This window comes from Lygodium microphyllum, chromosome 21, assembly GCF_053477565.2.
Source record: "Lygodium microphyllum isolate KBCC chromosome 21, Lygodium_microphyllum_v1.1.10, whole genome shotgun sequence".
Lineage (NCBI taxonomy): Eukaryota > Viridiplantae > Streptophyta > Polypodiopsida > Schizaeales > Lygodiaceae > Lygodium > Lygodium microphyllum.
Genome location: NC_141155.1, coordinates 108,679,147 through 108,697,214, shown reverse-complemented (window position 1 = coordinate 108,697,214; position 18,068 = coordinate 108,679,147). Strand labels below are relative to the sequence as shown.

The following is an 18,068-nucleotide window of genomic DNA, read 5'->3' as shown; positions in this document are numbered from 1 at the left end:
AAGGTCCTAGCTATTCCCACGAGAATCGACCTATATTTTCTTTTTCTACCTAAACTAAAGTATCCTATTTGGAATTAATGAGGATGAGTCTTTAAGCAACTACTTGTGCTTTAGATCTCTGGGAGGTAGAGTACTCGAGTCGAAGCCAACTCATATCACACTTGGTTCAAGGAGAGTGAGAAATGAGGAGGAGTATGAAAACGTCCATCCCTCTATCCATAAGGTAAAGTCTCACTCTATTCCCCTAAAACAATATGGATTCAAGGGTCCTAGTTAAATCAAGAGGTCAGTTTCTTCTATGCTCTAACATATGAATTTGTGAGAAGCTCTCGGCTTACCAAGACCACCTTACCTTAGGGCAGATCTATTAGGGATCACGTCTTCTCGCTTCCCTCGATTAGACAGTTTTAATTATATGCTTACCTAGCATATTTAAGTTGTATACATAAAATTAGCTTCCTTGATTAGTCCTTTAAATCACAATCTTTGTTTACATAGTTTAAAATCACAACACACAAATAATGAAAACAAAATCTTTGAAAGATAGCTTTTTTATTTAATAAAACATACAAGTGTTTACATTCACCCATATGGAATAATGGTGTGAAAGCCATTATTTGTCCAAGATTTTCGTCCCTAACTAGTACCAGGGCCATAGGAAACCCATCTTGAGTCACATAATAGGAGCTTAGGCAATTCCTAGGAGTCTAAGAGTTTATTGGCCAAAGCCCACATGGTGGCACTGTCAACTCCTCTTGCCCAAGGACTTCCTATGGAGTGACCTCTTGCCATTAGGGTCGATCCAAAAACTCTCCAAGGGGGGGCAATCTGTTTCTTCCTTGGAAAGGGACTCATAACTAGCCTTGGAGGAGGTTTATAAATGTAAGGAAACTAACTAGCCTTGGGGGAGGTTTATAAATGTAAGGGATAAAATTGATTATTTATTTTATCCTTCATAACTAGCTATTTTTCTTATGTTTATAAATACTAAGAAAATTATTTTTTGATATTTAAGAATTTTTTAAGCCTAAAGAGAAATATCCTTAATACAATTTTTTACCATCCTTTACATTCACATGATTTGTAAAAACTAAAGAAACTATTATTAATATAATTTCACTTATCCTAATATTTTACATTATTTATAAACGTAAAAAGAATTATTCTCAATGTAAATTTTTATGCTTACAATATTTTCATGCGAAAAGAAATTACTCTCAATGCAACTTTCTTTTTGCCAATGTTTTTATGCAAAAAGAAATTATTCTTAATGCAACTTTAGTATGTCCATGATTATTAAGTGTAAGGAAACTAAGTTTCTAACCATGTATTGAATGAGCATTAATTTATAAAGGAACCTGATCTTGTGTTGTGTAAGGTGACATGTCGGCCACATTTGTGACCACACTAGAAGCTTCCATGATCCTCACTCTGGTAATGTCCTCTTGGAGGACATTGCAGGAAGCCATCCACGATACTTGATGCCAGGAGGCATATTCCACAGTGGATTCCATGAGGTTTTGTAGTGGATTCCATAAAATTAAATTTATTGCCGGGGCTCATACACAAGGTGGATTCCTTGTGCAAAAAGTCGATGGGGACGCCTATCCTTTTCGGGCATCTCGTTAATTTAATGTACAAGTGGGTGATTCCGCAAAATACATATTTAAATCAATGGCGGTGTTTATGAGTTTAGAGTGTACACTCGTAATAAATTAAGGTTAGGATTGAGTTCTAATCAATTTATTTATTTTGTAGCTAAAGACTGCTAGGTATTCACTTTTTTCAGTTTAATTTTATTATTTTCTAACAATTGTGAATGCTTTAGTTGATGTGTAGAGTAGGTGGCGATGGTGCTGGGAAGCACTGGGGGTGATAGCATGTATTCAAGTTATTTAGAATAAATTATAATTTTTGATGGGTGCGCATCTTAGACGTGGCGCCAATATTTATTTTGACATGCTTATTTATTAAAATGCTTGACATATATTTATTATTTTGTATGCGCATGGATGCACGATTTAAATATTCGTTATTGGACATTGTATTTTGGCACATCTCGACTCTTTGGACCCCCAACCGCTTTAATCTTTATTTGAAAAAAATCAAACACAAAAGCTAAAGCATGCTAATTGTAAATTTGGACTATTTTTTAGCTTGGAGATGAATAATATATTAAATACATGCTTTGTGGAACGCCCACACAAGGCATGGGGGGAGATTGTACCCAATTAGTCTTCTTTATTCATGTCGTATAAATTTTCTCTCTTGGTTTTTGAGCAAAAAGTAGAGTTCTTTGTTCTTGGGAACCTTTCAGTGCTTGCTACGTATGCATACGGCATCTGATTTGCACATTAGTAGTATCAGAGCGAAACTGAGATCGAGGGCTTCCAATCGCTTACCATATTGCGCAAGGTGAAGCTCCTAGAATGATCGAGCTCTACAGTCTATCTCCTGACAATCCGTCAATACCAGCATGTTCCTGGCGGTGAAGAACCCCTGCTACGTAGTTGGATCGTGAGGGACAACTCTTAGGAAGCAAAGGACCAGCAGGGAAGTCTCTTTGGAAGTCGTTTTTATCTCAAAGATAAGAAATTTTAAATCTTATGAAAGATAAGCTTAAAAGCTTAAAAGAGCTTAAGCTTTAAAAAAAAAAATTGGCAACGGCATTGCAGCAGGATGTACTACCATTCAACGGCGTCGTCCAATCTATCCTGATGTCCTAGAGGAAAAAAAAACGATTACTCAAAAGCTTTAAAACTTAAAGATTAAACTCTTTAAGACTTACTAAGGCTTAAAGATTTAATCTTTAATCTCCAGCATAGAGATAGTTCACATTGAGCTCTTCTTCGAATCACTATTGGACTCGTTTTAGCCTCTTTGTGAGACCATGTTCGCACCTTCGCTCTGACAGAATTAAGTTCTAGTACACATATTACTATATGCAATCTACAAGGACAACATATCCTTTTGGAAGAAAGCCGACCTCAATTTCCATAGCCGTGAAGAAGAAAGATCATCAAAAGCCATTTTAAAAAAAAGCAAGCCTTGTAATCTCGAATTTGAGCTACGCTCATCCCGCTAATAGGATTTTGAGTGTGTGAGGTTGTTTGAAATTTTTCAAGATGACCGATCAAAATATGAAAGATTTTATGGCCGAAAGTGATTTACCGGAACCAATGATGGAGCAAAAACTAGGTCTAATTATGATGCAGCTTTAAGAGGAATGAAGAGCACGTCAAACTTTGCAAGCTCAATTGACCAGTCTGCAACGATCTACTGTTGATTAAGATGGACCGCAATTTGAAAATATTATACGACGTACGATCAATGCGACACTTGAAGCGCATTCTATACGGAAAGAAACAAAGATAAGTAAAAGAAATTTCAAATTTTGTACTTTCAATGGGTCACGTGATGAAAAGACTATACTTGCTTTTATTAGCCAGTTTGATGATTATTTCCATGAATAACAGTATGCTGAAAAAGACAAAATTAAGTGTATCACTAATCATTTAGTGGACAGAGCATCCCTATGGTGGACTGTTGTCCACAAAAGCATTGATTGTCCTACTACTTGGGAGACTTTTCGAAAGAAATTTTTTGCAAAATTTTCTTCCACCCTAATTCCACGAAAAAGCAATCAAACAGTGGGATCTTCTGCAACTGTAATGAAGGAGACCTAGGAGAGAGAAGGAGAGAAGGCAGAGACTACAGAGAGAAGAGAGAAAGAGTGTGACGAGGAGAGAGAAAGACTAGAAGTAGAGAGAGAAAGGCAAGAAGGGGAGAGAGAAATGGCTGGCAACCATGGAAGGACAGGGAAGAAGGTGAAGAGGGTGAAAGGACAAATGTGTATTCATCAAATGGTGCCTATGCAATGTCCCTTACACCTTTTATACTTAGGTCAACTTGACCTAAGTATTTCCCCTCCATTACAATCCATCTCCACTCAAAATGAAGTTTTTGTCCTAAAAAACAAAGATCAGACTTATTGGTATAGCCAAGTAGTGGGCTGCAGAGTACTACTTTGTACAGCATTACAAGTGGCAAAAGATAGGGGGGAGGGGAGGTTCTTGGCATAGACCCGGTAAAAAATTGCCTAATATTTAAGAGTAGTACTAGTCTATGCAGAGGGTCAAGGTCATCCTGTAGCCACCTGAGTCAAAATGGAAAGTGGTATTGCTGCCATGCATTGGATCAGCTTTCATAAGGTCAAAGTCAAGTACAGCTGGAAGCATGATCAGCATGGTGGTATTCTCTAGCTCTTCCATAAGCCTCTCAGGCATCACCATGCTCTGTATGACTGAAGCATATGAGGCTGAAGTCACCATTGCATGGACTGCATCAACCCCTAAGTGCTGTATATTCATGGACCCTGCATTCTTAGTGATGTCCAAGCATTTAAACAGCAGGTCTGTGGACTGACGGGGCTCCCGCATGGGGTCATGATCATCCAAATTCACATGTTGCCCATGGTCTTCTTTCTTGAGCTGAAGTTCTTGTTGTGGACCCATACCAAAATGGTCTTCAACAAGATCTTCTCTATCCTTTGCATCATAATACTCTAATACCAAAAGTATTTTGGCAGTCTTTGCCCTGCATGTGGCTTGATGATTACAAGATATTGGCTTAGCACATCGATAGCATAAGCCTGCAGCATGCAATTCTCGTATTGTATCACTAGTAAGGTGTTTAATTCGTTTAGCCTTAGATAAGTACACACATGCTCATCACCATCGGTCAACTCAATAATAGTTCTGACATGTTGCTCATAGACATCTTGCTGCTCATATACAACAAATGGCTGTCCATGCTCATGACCATAATGCTCATGCTGTCCATATGGATGGTCATACCAATGTGGCTGCTGCTCATAATGATATTCATGCTGTCCATACTGGATATGGTGATAATAGCCCTGCTGCGCATCAGAGGGACAATGTGGTTGAGCATATGCATTTGCTTCCACTGATGTTTGCTCCTCACGTATATAAGCATGCTGCTCATATACAACAGATGGCTGTTCATGCTCATGACCATAATGCTCATGCTGTCCATATTGATGGTCGTAGGAATGTGGCTGCTGCTCATAATGGTATCTCATGCTGTCCATACTGCATGTGGTGATAATAGCCCTGCTGCGCATCACACGCATAACCGTCATAAGCATGCTGCCTTTGATCATTGATCCCATAGCATTGGTCATGCTGTCCATAATCTCTATGAGAATGCATGTCACAAAAATGTTCATGCTGCTGTCCAAATACATCTATTTGTTGTTGACTACTACCAAAACTTTGGTCATATTGTTGCCCATAAACATGCTGCCCAAGATTGCATGAAGATTGTTCAACATGACTACAATGGTGTTCTTGCATCCTAGGCTGACCATAAGTATGATGATTGGCAAGTCCATGAGCATAGGTATCGACATGATGTCGATCACTTGCTTGCCACTCCTGCATTGCATCAGGGTCTCCATGAGGCAGCTGCCCTTATGGTTGCGTGGCATAGGAATCTCCATATGCATGCTGCTGATAGGAACCATGTTGTTGTCCATAGGGACAATGTGGTTGAGTATATGCATACATGCTGCCCACTAATGTTACTCACTGTTGCTTTAAAATTCAGACCACATAAGCAACTGTTGCTCACTATTGCTTCAAGCTTCAAAACTGCTGCTGCAGATTTCAGACCACTTAAGCAACTGTTACTCACTATTCAAGGCTCACAAACAAATTCACCACTACGGTTTGCATTCAGAGCATCTTCATTCAATGATGACAATTGAGATGCAGTCACTGAGTATTTTGCAAGAGCATACAACACACTGTTATTGTCAGAATAGAGTGTTTATGAATCAAGCATCAGTATTCACTATTTGACTCTGCTATTCTTATTCTGCAAGCTACTACTGTAACTAATGTGTCCAGCAACCAACAAAATTTGCTGTAATTGACTTTTCAAAACTGAGGCACATGGTACACCTATCTTCCACTGCATACATTCACCATACATCCATCAAGTCATACATTTACTGTCCATACATGTGCAAACTGCTTGGATGTCAATGATTGGGGCTCGGGCCCCCAATTTAGAGTACCTGCTTGCTGCATCCAAATGTTCACAAGAGTTGGACCAAACAACTCAAGTAGTATGTCAAGAGAGGCAGAATTGCTCTTGCTGATGTTTTTCCAAATTTGAAACAGATATGAGAGAGTCCACTCAGCTCTTCTGAAATATCCAACTTGCTTTCAACATCTGTGGTACATGATTTGCAAGCTACTGCTCCTTCCGATATCAAAAACACACTGCATTAGCAAAACACAGCATGATCCTGGGAGCCATTGCACCTGATTTCCCATGGGTTTTATACAGGTGAAGTAGTTTCTTTGTGGCAGTAAGAGCGACAGACTTCATGTTCAGCCAAGATTTGGCAGCAGTAACTCAACTTTAACCAGTAGCAATGGTGCCTGTTTTAGCTAAGTAGCAGGAGTAATCTGTCAAGAATGATATGGCCAACAAGGGCTATCCATAGTAGATGAACTATAGCTCATTTTGACCACAATGAGAAGAGTGAGCAACAACGGATAATTTGTTGAATAGTAGTACTTTCAAATCGGCAATTGTGACCATTCAGATAGTGTGAACAGCAGGAAGTTCACCAGAGTCGGACAACAAAGAACTAGGGAATTTCTCACGGATGGAACTGGATGTCCTCCTACACACTGCGGAATGCACCATTGTGTCACAGCTGAGTGATGACCATTTGCCACTGATAAAGGCTTATCTTCTGACCCTGTCTACACTCTCAAAATGTGCATGACTGAGCTAGATGAGTCCTGTGCTGCAAAGTTCTTCAAAGAGAATCCTGCAACTGCCTAAGAGATGACCTCAAGCTCTGGGATTTCTACCCTGCTTAGCACTCTGGGAGAACTGGTGTAATGCACAATCCTGAGACCCGCCTCATCACGTGCAGGAGTTATTGAGATTCCCAGAATTCACCAAGATTCTGCCCCTTTTATGAGCCCATGATTGAGATTGCACGATAAAATGAAGGCCTGCTTTCTGCAACACTCTTCTCAGGTCAGAGACACAAAGGCCATGGGTCGAGGCCGGCAAGCTTGTCTAATCCTGCTGCATTGATGACACCGCCTGTCATGACTTGAAACTCTTGTGCAGCTCACAGAAGAAAGGGATTTATGCTGTTTTTCCTGTGTCAACATACAAATACAACATGCACGCATACTCGCCCATATGTAGAAAGTATGCAAAGATCAAGGCTCCCATATTTCTGCTTGCTCAAACGGGGTATCCCTCGAATCAGGGTCTGCCCTTGTAGGATAACAGACAACTTTGTGAAAAGAGCTATAATCTCTTGCCAATCAGAGAAGCTAAAGATATCAAATAGACACAGAATTTCTTCATGGCCTTAGAGTGGGCTCTACTAATCTATGTGATTGGAGCAGAAGCCATTATGTTACTGATGGTAACAATGTCAGGCCTTGGAAGGTTGTGAAAGGGCATAATTGTGGTATCCAAGAACTCTCTGCAGCCCCTACTGGCCATAGTGCCATTTTGCCTGTTCCTCCTGTTGGACATCTATTGGAAGTACGAGCACAGCTTACCGACCTGCTGTGGGCCAGACTGCTCCCTTGCGGAGCAGGCAAAGCGCTCTAAGTCAGTGATCAAGAGTGAGAGGAATGTGCTTCTTGTCCTTGTAGCACTGGTCCTGTACTGGCTGCTGTATAATGTCACACACATGCTTGTGCAGCTCGAGAAGCTCAACCAGCAGGTGAAACAGCTGAAGCAGAGGAGCAGCTCATCTGACTAGAGAACTTTCCCACATATGCCTGCAAGCTTGTCAATGATAAAAAAAAGACCTCGAAGGGTAACACCCTGGCCAGGAATGAGGACATTGTAGGCTTTCGAAATGGTTTTTGTTAAGTCAGCAACAAGTGGATATTTCAAGTCACCCAAACCGCCAGACTTCATGTTAGTCTAGACCCATGCAAGGTGGGAAAACACACTATCAATAGACACACCAAGCACTTCAGTGTTCAGCTTCTCAAACTCTGCATACCGGTCACTGAAAGTAGTGATTTCTGTGGGGCAGACGAATGTGAAGTCAAGTGGGTAGAAGAAGAGCACAACATACTTCTTGCCCCTGTAGTCAGAGAGTTTCACGTTGATGAATTCTTGATCAAAGACAGCTTCTTGCCTTCCTGCTTCTATCAACCCTGGCACATTGCAAGGTCCTCACAAACACCATTGCTACAGGCCAACCAGTGCAGCAGCAACATCCACAAGGGTTTTTCCTGGTATCGGTGACATGCTCCTCCTGAACTGAACCCGAGCTAATCGGTGACATCCACAAGGGGTTTTCCTGGTATCGGTGACATGCTCCTCCTGAACTGAACCCGAGCTAATCGAGTACTGCAGTGATGCGGCCATGGCAGATCCTTCTCACCTTCCTACTTGTGTCAACCCTGGCGGCATGAGTGGGAGGCAATGTGGTGGCCTATGATGAGAATAACAAGCCTAAACTGTTGAGAGCTCTAACCCTTGGAGATGCACTTTCTGATCTGCCTGTCGTTGAAAACTGTGAGTCACGAGATGAGATTAACTATGGTGGAGGAGCCCGTACCGATTTTCAAAGGTTTATCAGGCTTCCAAAACAAGTCTTGACAAGAACTGCCTCATTGGCATCCTGCCAGGTGTGATCATGCAGGAAGATGGTACAGTAGCCCTTGATCCAAAGATGAAGAGAGATATGCAGCCTTCAGGAAAACCTTCGGTTCCCGATTATGCAATCACTTTTGTGAAAGGTCGCTCACCCAAGCCATTTGGTAGGCTATGGTGGGATGAAACTGTGCCTACTGCGGTAATAAGGGCAGAGCCCCACAATCAGATCATTTTTCATCTACTTCAAGATCGTGTCTTGACAATACGGGAAAATGCCCGTTTGCAAGGTTTCTCGGATTATTACAAGCTTTTTTGGGCCTGTCAAGGAAAGGTACATTCAAGTTGGGAATGCGGTTGCAGTCCCTGTGGACAGAGTTTTAGGCTATAGCTTGGGGCGCGCAATTCAACACCAGGCTCCTGGCACTGCAGTGATGGAGCTCCCCAACAAATTCCCTCAATATCTGATGTCTTCGAGCCAACAGATCAACGACATGCCTCTTGTAGTCGATGAGCAACCTGTAGAAATTTCACTTAATCTTCCTTGGGAATCGTCTTTCCCTGCTTGATGATGCCTATCAATGTTTTCACTCTGACTGGCCTCCTCCGTTCTTTCTATCACTGCTCCGCATTGATGGCCTCCTCCGTTCTTTCTATCACTGCTCCGCATTGATGGCCTCCAAACGCGTCCTCAAGGAGCTCAAGGGTTTGCAGAAAGATCCTCCCACCTCATGCAGCGCACGTCTAATGGCAGAAGATATGCGACTTTGCGTTTCACGGAGCCACCAAAAGCAAGAAAGCTCACCATAACCATCCCATCTTATGAAGAAGTGCCGTGCATTGCTATGTCACCTCTTGCACAGCGACAGATTCTCCATCACCAAGGACCAGGGAAGAGCTTTTATCAGCACTTTAGCGTCTATAGATGAAATCCTTAAACAACTCTAGGGAGGCAGCAGCTTTCAGCTATTTGGGAGCTCAGGGGTCCTTGTGGGCAATAGAGCTTGCTGCAGAACAGCAATAGATTCCCAGTGCACCTATGACACCCAAGTCTAGATATGCATCCCAGCAGGTGATGGGAGTACAACAGGCTGCTGCAGAACCCTTGTCTGCACCCTTTGAAGCACGAGTGGAGTCGGGTCATGAGCTCCATATGCATTCAAACCTCTAGTGAGCTCCCCAAGAAAGGTTGCCATCCTTAGGTACTCCCTCGTGGCCTTTCAAAGCTGTACCTATCTTGATCTACCTGTGCACCTGAGTAACTAGGGTTCCTGAATTAAAAAGAAACTAAAACTAGAGGGAGGAGAGAATGAAGGGACCAAATACCTAAGATTTGATACCAACTGTAATGAAGGAGACCTAGGAGCGAGAAGGAGAGAAGGGAGAGACTATAGAGAGGAGAGAGGAAGAGGGTGATGAGGAGAGAGAAAAACTAGAAGTAGAGAGAGAAAGGCAAGAAGAGGAGAGAGAAATAGCTGGCAGTCATGGAAGGACAGGGAAGAAGGTGAAGAGGGTGAAAGGACAAATGTGTATTCATCAAATGGTGCCTATGCAGTGTCCCTTACACCTTTTATACTAGGTCAACTTGACCTAAGTATTTCCCCTCCATTACAACAACAAAGAGATCGTGAGCCTATTTCCCAATATATCAAGCGTTTTTGGAATGCTTTATTACAACTACGAATGCTCGAAGATGTACCTGAGGCGACTCATAAGCGCAAGTTTATGTCTGGGTTACTTGATCACTTCTATGTGGAAGTAAACATGTTTAAGCCAACAACTCTCGAAGATGCAATTTCATTGGCTCATGATGCTGAAGATAAGATTCGAGGATGAGAAAAGCGACCACAACAATTTTCAAACAATGGTAACTTCGGTTCAAAACAATTCAATTCTAATTTTCGAAGATTCAATCCAAACTATTTTCTTTCATCTTCATTCCGTAAATCTTGGACATGACCCCCTGATTTACCATCAAACATAAATCAAAATCCTAAGCCATCTCTTCAGCCAAATCCCAACATTCCTAAACTTCCCCCTATTACCAATAATGTGTCTAAAGCCAAATCCATAGTCTGTTACAAATGCCATCAACTTGGATATCTAGTGATAAATTGTCAATCCAAAAAGCCAATTATTCACATCAACTATTTGGGAGCGACTGAAGATGAAGACCATGAAGAAATGTCAGATTTTATGGAAGACGATGACGATAACGGCACTACTTCAGATACTTTACTAGGTATACCAAATCCCCATTCTTTATTAACGATGAAATGTTTTGTACCTGATAAAGAAAAGACTGTTCTATATGATGATGGGAGTACACACGACTTTATTTCTGCAAAATTGGTCAAAGAATTAAAATTACATAGTGTTTCTAGAAACTCATTATCACATTAAGGCTGCATTCTTAGGTACTAGATACAATGGAACACAAGAAGTGCATGACTTAGAAATTAAAATTGGTGATTATGTTGAATGTAGAAATTTTCTAGTTGTGCCATTGCAATCTAGTGACATTATTCTAGGCATGCCTTGGCGTCATCAGTATAATCCCAATATCGATTATTCTACGCATTCAATGAAGTTTCATTCTCATGGAAAACAAATTACATTGCATGGTATGCACACATTTGATGATTTCCCATTGCTTAGTCATACACAGGCTAAACGTGCATTAAGAAAATGTAGCAAATCTTATTTAATTTGGGTGAATGAAATTGAAGTTAAGGAAAATAAGATGCATCCTAGGCACACACAATTTCTTTCACAATTTCAAGATTGTTTTGCTGTTGACTTACCACCTAGTTTACCATCCACACGTCCTAAAGATTATAAAATAGACCTAATTCCAGGTTCTCAACCACCATGTAAAGCATCCTATCGACATAATCAAATTGATTACAAAGAAATTCAAACTCCAGTTGAAGAATTGTTAACTCGAGGACTCATTAGATCCAATAGTTCTCCATTTGGTGCACCTGTCTTATTAGTTAAAAAGAAAAACAACACTTATAGGATGTGCATTGATTATTGTGCCCTAAATAAAATCACCGTCAAAAATAGATATCCCATTCCTAGGGTAGACAATCTTATGGATAAACTACAAGGGGCTGCAATATTTAGCAAAATAGATCTTAAATCTGGATACCATCAAGTACAACTGGACACATTTGACATTTTCAAAACTACATTTAGAACTGAATTTGGACATTATGAATTCCTAGTTATGCCTTTTGGATTAACTAATGCACCAGCTACATTCAATCGTATGATGAATCACATCTTTTTGAAGCATCAGCATTGTGTCATTGTTTTCTTTGATGACATATTGGTTTTCAGTAAGAATGAGAACGAGCATTATGAACATTTATCTTTGGTTTTCAAATTACTGAAAGAGAATCAATTACAACTTATTTTCCTTAACTTCAATTTCATTCATCCAGATTAAATAAGATTTGCTACATTTTCTTAATGCACATTTAGCTTGTGTATGACTAAGCAATGGGAAATCATCAAAGGTGTGCATACCATGCAATATAATTTGTTTTCCATGAAAATGAATCTTCATTGAATACATAGAATAATCGATATCGGGATTATACTGATGATGCCAATGCATGCCTAAAATAATGTCACTAGATTGCAAAGGCACAACTAGGAAATTTCTACGTTCAACATAATCACCAATTTTAATATCTAAGTCATGCACTTCTTGTGTTCCATTGTATCTAATGTCTAAGAATGTAGCCTTGATGCGATAATAAGTAGAAACATTATGTAATTTCAATTCTTTGACCAAATTTGCGAAAATAAAGTCGTGTGTACTCCCATCATCATGTAGAACAATCTTTTCTTTATCATGTACAAAATATTTCATCGTTAATAAAGAATGGGGATTTGGTATACCTGATAAAGTATCTGAAGTAGTGCTGTTATCGTCATCGTCTTCAGTGAAATCTGGCATTTCTTCATGGTCTTCATCTTCAGTCGCTCTCAAATAGTTGATGTAAATAGCTGGCTTTTTGGATTGACAATTTGCCGCTAGATATCCAGGTTGATGGCATTTGTAACAGACTATGGATTTGGCTTTAGACACATTATTGGTAATGGTGGGAAGTTTAGGAATGTTGGGATTTGGCTGAAGAGATGGCTTAGGATTTGGATTTGTGTTTGATGGTAAAGCAGGGGGTCGTGTCCAAGATTTACGGAATGAAGATGGAAGGAAACGATTTTGATTGAATCTTCGAAAATTAGAATTGAATTGTTTTGAACCGAAGTTACCATTGTTTGAAAATTATTGTGGTCGCTTTTCTCGTCCTTGAATCTTATCTTTAGCATCATGAGCCAATGAAATTGCATCTTTGAGAGTCGTTGGTTTAAACATGTTCACTTCCACATAGAAGTGACCAAGTAACCCAGACATAAACTTATGCTTATGAGTCGTCTCAGGTACATTTTCGAGCATTCGTAGTTGCAATAAAGCATTCCAAAAACGCTTGGTATATTAAGAAATAGGCTCACGATCTCTTTGTTGCAAAAGTTCCCACTGTTTGATTACTTTTTTATAGAAGTGGGGTGGAAGAAATTTCTACAAAAATTTCTTTGGGAAAGTCTCCCAAGTAGTAGGACAATCAATGCTTTTGTGGACAACAATCCACCATAGGGATGCTTTGTTCATTAAATGATTAGTGATACACTTAATTTTATCTTTTTCAGCATACTGTTCTTCATGGAAATAATCATCAAACTAGCTGATAAAAGCAAGTACAGTCTTTCCATCGCGTAACCCATTGAAAGTATGAAATTTGAAATTTCTTTTACTTATCTTTGTTTCTTTTCGTATAGATTTCGTTTCAAGTGTCGCATCGAAAAGAAAAACAACATTTATAGGATGTGCATTGATTATCGTGCCCTAAATAAAATCACTGTCAAAAATAGATATCCCATTCCTAGGGGAGATGATCTTATGGACAAACTACAAGGGGCTGCAATATTTAGCAAAATAGATCTTAAATCTCGATACCATCAAGTACAACTGGACACATTTGACATTTTCAAAACTGCATTTAGAACTGAATTTGGACATTATGAATTCCTAGTTATGCCTTTTGGATTAACTAATGCACTAGCTACATTCAATTGTATGATGAATAACATCTTTTTGAAGCATCAGCATTGTGTCACTGTTTTCTTTGATGACATATTGGTTTTCAGTAAGAATGAGAACGAGCATTATGAATATTTATCTTTGGTTTTCAAATTACTGAAAGAGAATCAATTACAACTTATTTTCCTTAACTTCAATTTCATTCACCCATATTAAATAAGATTTGCTACCTTTTCTTAATACACGTTTAGCCTGTGTATGACTAAGCAATGGAAAATCATCAAATGCGTGCATACTATGCAATGTAATTTGTTTTCCATGAGAATGAAACTTCATTGAATGTGTAGAATAATCGATATTGGGATTATACTGATGACGCCAAGGCATGCCTAGAATAATGTTACTAGATTGCAAAGGCACAACTAGGAAATTTCTACGTTCAACATAATCACCAATTTTAATTTCTAAGTCATGTACTTCTTGTGTTCCATTGTATCTAGTGCCTAAGAATGCAGCCTTAATGCGATAATGAGTAGAAACACTATGTAATTTTAATTCTTTGACCAATTTTGCAGAAATAAAGTCATGTATACTCCCATCATCATGTAGAACAATCTTTTCTTTATCAAGCACAAAACATTTCATTGTTAATAAAGAATGGGGATTTGGTATACCTAGTAAAGTATCTGAAGTAGTGCCATTATCGTCATCGTCTTTCGTGAAACCTGGCATTTCTTCATGGTCTTCATCTTCAGTTGCTCCCAAATAATTGATGTGAATAGTTGACTTTTTGGATTGACGATTTGCCCTAGATATCCAGGTTGATGGCATTTGTAACAGACTATGGATTTAGACACATTATTGGTAATAGGGGAAAGTTTAGGAATGTTGGGATTTGGCTGAAGAGATGGCTTAGGATTTGGATTTATGTTTGATGGTAAATCAGGGGGTCATGTCCAAGATTTACGGAATGAAGATGGAAGGAAATAGTTTTGATTGAATCTTCGAAAATTAGAATTGAATTGTTTTGAACCAAAGTTAACATTGTTTGAAAATTGTTGTGGTCGCTTTTCTCATCCTCGAATCTTATCTTCAGCATCATGAGCCAATGAAATTGCATCTTCGAGAGTTGTTGGCTTAAACATGTTCACTTCCACATAGAAGTGACCAAGTAACCCAGACATAAACTTACGCTTATGAGTCACCTCAGGTACATCTTCGAGCATTCGTTGTTGCAATAAAGCATTCCAAAGATGCTCGATATATTGGGAAATAGGCTCACGATCTCTTTGTTGCAGAGGATCCCACTGTTTGATTGCTTTTTCGTGGAATTGGGGTGGAATAAAATTTTGCAAAAAAAATCTTTCAGAAAGTCTCCCAAGTAGTAGGACAATCAATGCTTTTGTGGACAACATTCCACCATAGGGATGCTCTGTCCGCTAAATGATTAGTGATACACTTAATTTTGTCTTTTTTAGCATATTGTTATTCATGGAAATAATCATCAAACTGGCTGATAAAAGCAAGTACAATCTTTCCATTGTGTGACCCATTGAAAGTATGAAATTTGAAATTTCTTTTACTTATCTTTGTTTCTTTTCATATAGATTGCGCTTCAAGTGTCGCATTGATCGTACGTCGTATAATATCTTCAGATTGCGGTCCATCTTGATCAACAATAGATCGTTGTAGACTAGCCAATTGAGCTTGCAGAGTTTGGCGTGCTCTTCATTCTTCTTGAAGCTGCATCATAATTAGGTCTAGTTTTTGCTCCATCGTTGGTTCTAGTGAATCACCTTCGGCCATAAAATCTTCCATATTTTGATCGGTCATTTTGCAAAATTTCAAACAACCTCACACACTCAAAATTCTGTTAATGGGATGAGCGTAGCTCAAATTTGGGATTACAAGGCTTGCTTTAAAAAAAAAAAGGCTGTTGATGATCTTTCTTCTTCATAGCAATGGAAATTGATGTCGGCCTTTTCCCAAAAGGATATGTTGTCAGTGTAGACTGCATATAGCAATCTGTGTGCTGGAACTTAATTGTGTCAGAGCGCAGGTGCGAACAGGGGCTTGCAGAGAGGCTGAAACGAGTTCAGTAGTGATTCGAAGAAGAGCTCAATGTGAACTACTTCTATGCTTGGAGATTAAAGATTCAATCTTTAAGCCTTAATAAGTCTTAAATAGTTTAATCTTTAAGTTTTAAAGCTTTTTAGTAATCGTTTTTTTCCTCCAAGACGTCAGGATAGGTTGGACGGCGCCGTCGAATGGTAGTACATCCTACCGCCATGTTGTCGCCAAAAAATTTTAAAGCTTAAGTAAAGCTTAAGCTCTTTTAAGCTTTTAAGCTTATCTTTCATAAGATTTAAAATTTCTGATCTTTGAGACAAAAACGACTTCCAAAGAGACTTCCTTGCTGGTCCTTCGCTTCCTAAGAGTGGTCCCTTGCGATCCGATTGTGTAGCAGGGGGTTCTTTTTGGTGCGTAAATCGGATGCTGTATGCATACGTAGCGAGCGCCGGAAGGTCCCCAAGAACAAAGAACTCTACATTTTGCTCAAAAACCAAGAGAGAAAATTTACATGATATGAAGCAAGAAGACTAATTGGATACAATCTCCCCCCATGCCTTGTGTGAGCGCTCCACAAAGCATGTATTTAATATACTATTCATCTATAAGCTCAAAAATAGCCCAAATTTACAATTACCACGCTTTAGCTTTTGTGTTTGCTTTTGTCCAAATAAAAAATAAATCGGTTTGGTGCCCAAAGAGTCGGACTGTGCCCAAATATAATGTCCAATAACGAATATTTAAATCATGCGCCCATGTGCATACAAAATAATAAATATATGTTAAGCGTTTTAATAAATAAGTGCATCAAAATAAATATTGGTGCCATGCCTAAGATGTGTGCCCATAAAAAATGATAATTTTTTTCTAAATAACTTGAATACACAAACTTGAATACACACTATCACTTAGTGCTTTTCAATGCCACCGCCACCTGCTCTACACATCAACTGAAGCATTCACAAATCATACTGCTTACCATGGTGTCGCTTAACTCTTTGATAAATTAAACACTCAGATACAAAGTTAGAAACATCATATTCCATCTATGGCCAATACAAATCTTCAATCAAAGTACGTAAAGTAGAAGTAATACCTCTATGGCCTTGATATGGGGGGCAATGAATTTTGTGCAACACAAAAGATCGAAATGGAACAGTTACACATAACCTTTTCTCATAAAACATAAATCCATCAGCGTAAGACAATGAATCGATTGGAATCCAGTTATTGGTAATCAATTTATTCCAATCAGCTTGAAAACTAGGGTCTTGGTCATAGGTATCTTTCATAGGGATAAGAGAATCAAAAGATATCATAGAGATATTATGAATAGTTGGTCTTCTACTTAAGGCATCGACAACAACATTTTCTTTTCCGGCCTGATATTGGATAAGTGGATGAAAACTTTGAATAAAAGCAGTCCATTTTATGCGTCGGTCAGATATTAGTGGCTGACTAAGGAGATGTTTAATGCTTTGTTGGTCAGTTTTAATCATGAATTCAGATCCCATTAATTAGTGTTTCCATTGACATAAAGCTTGTACTACAGCTAGCAATTCCTTATCATAAGTAGAGTACTTGAGTTCAGAGGGTTTAAGTTTGCAGTTGGAGTAAGCTATGGGATGAGAATCTTGCATAAGGACAGCTCCTATTCCAGATCCACTAGCGTTAGTGACTATTAGGAAAAATGTTCTAGTAAAGTTAGGAAGTTGCAATATAGGAGCATGAGTTAAAGCATGTTTCAGTAAATCAAAGAACTTTTGCTGATTGTTAGACCAATGATACACAATACCTTTCTTTAATAATTTTATTAAAGGTAATGCAAGCAATGAAAAATTTCTCACAAATTTTCTATAAAAGCTAGCAAGACCTAAGAAAGAACGTAATTCATGCATAGTTTTAGGTATTGGCCAATTCAAAATTGCTTCTATATTTTTAGGATCAACTTTAATACTTTCAGATGAAACAATATGTCATAAGTATTCAATTTGTGTTTGGAAAAATTCGCTCTTTTCAAGGTTAGCATATAATTGATTCTCTTTCAGTAAATTGAAAACCAAAGATAAATGTTCATAATGCTCATTTTCATTCTTACTGAAAACCAATATGTCATCAAAGAAAACAATGACACAATGCTAATGCTTCAAAAAGATGTGATTCATCATACGACTGAATGTAGCTGGTGCATTAGTTAATCTAA

At 38.9% G+C, this 18,068-nt stretch overlaps 2 protein-coding genes across 2 annotated transcripts; one reads left to right on the top strand and one right to left on the bottom strand.

The window, feature by feature from the left end:
- Positions 1-3,500: 3,500 nt before the first annotated feature.
- LOC148018408 (uncharacterized) lies at positions 3,501-9,978 on the bottom strand. Its single transcript, XM_087661460.1, has 2 exons — positions 9,360-9,978; positions 3,501-9,321 (listed from the first exon to the last, which is right to left on the bottom strand). The coding sequence occupies exon 2, from the start codon at positions 5,267-5,269 to the stop codon at positions 4,565-4,567; it is 705 nt and encodes a 234-aa protein (XP_087517586.1). The 5' UTR covers positions 5,270-9,321; positions 9,360-9,978; the 3' UTR covers positions 3,501-4,564.
- LOC148018409 (DNA (cytosine-5)-methyltransferase CMT1-like) lies at positions 8,629-9,251 on the top strand. Its single transcript, XM_087661569.1, has 3 exons — positions 8,629-8,643; positions 8,732-8,884; positions 9,012-9,251. The coding sequence occupies exons 1-3, from the start codon at positions 8,629-8,631 to the stop codon at positions 9,249-9,251; spliced, it is 408 nt and encodes a 135-aa protein (XP_087517695.1).
- Positions 9,979-18,068: the final 8,090 nt, after the last annotated feature.

Excerpts from the sequence above, each read along its gene's own strand:
- LOC148018408 (XM_087661460.1), bottom strand. The coding sequence starts at position 5,269 with ATGTATTTGGACAGCAGCATGAACATTTTTGTGACATGCATTCTCATA.
- LOC148018409 (XM_087661569.1), top strand. Across the intron at positions 8,885-9,011 it reads ATGAAACTGTGCCTACTGCG|GAAAGGTACATTCAAGTTGG; the intron begins GTAATAAGGGCA and ends GGGCCTGTCAAG.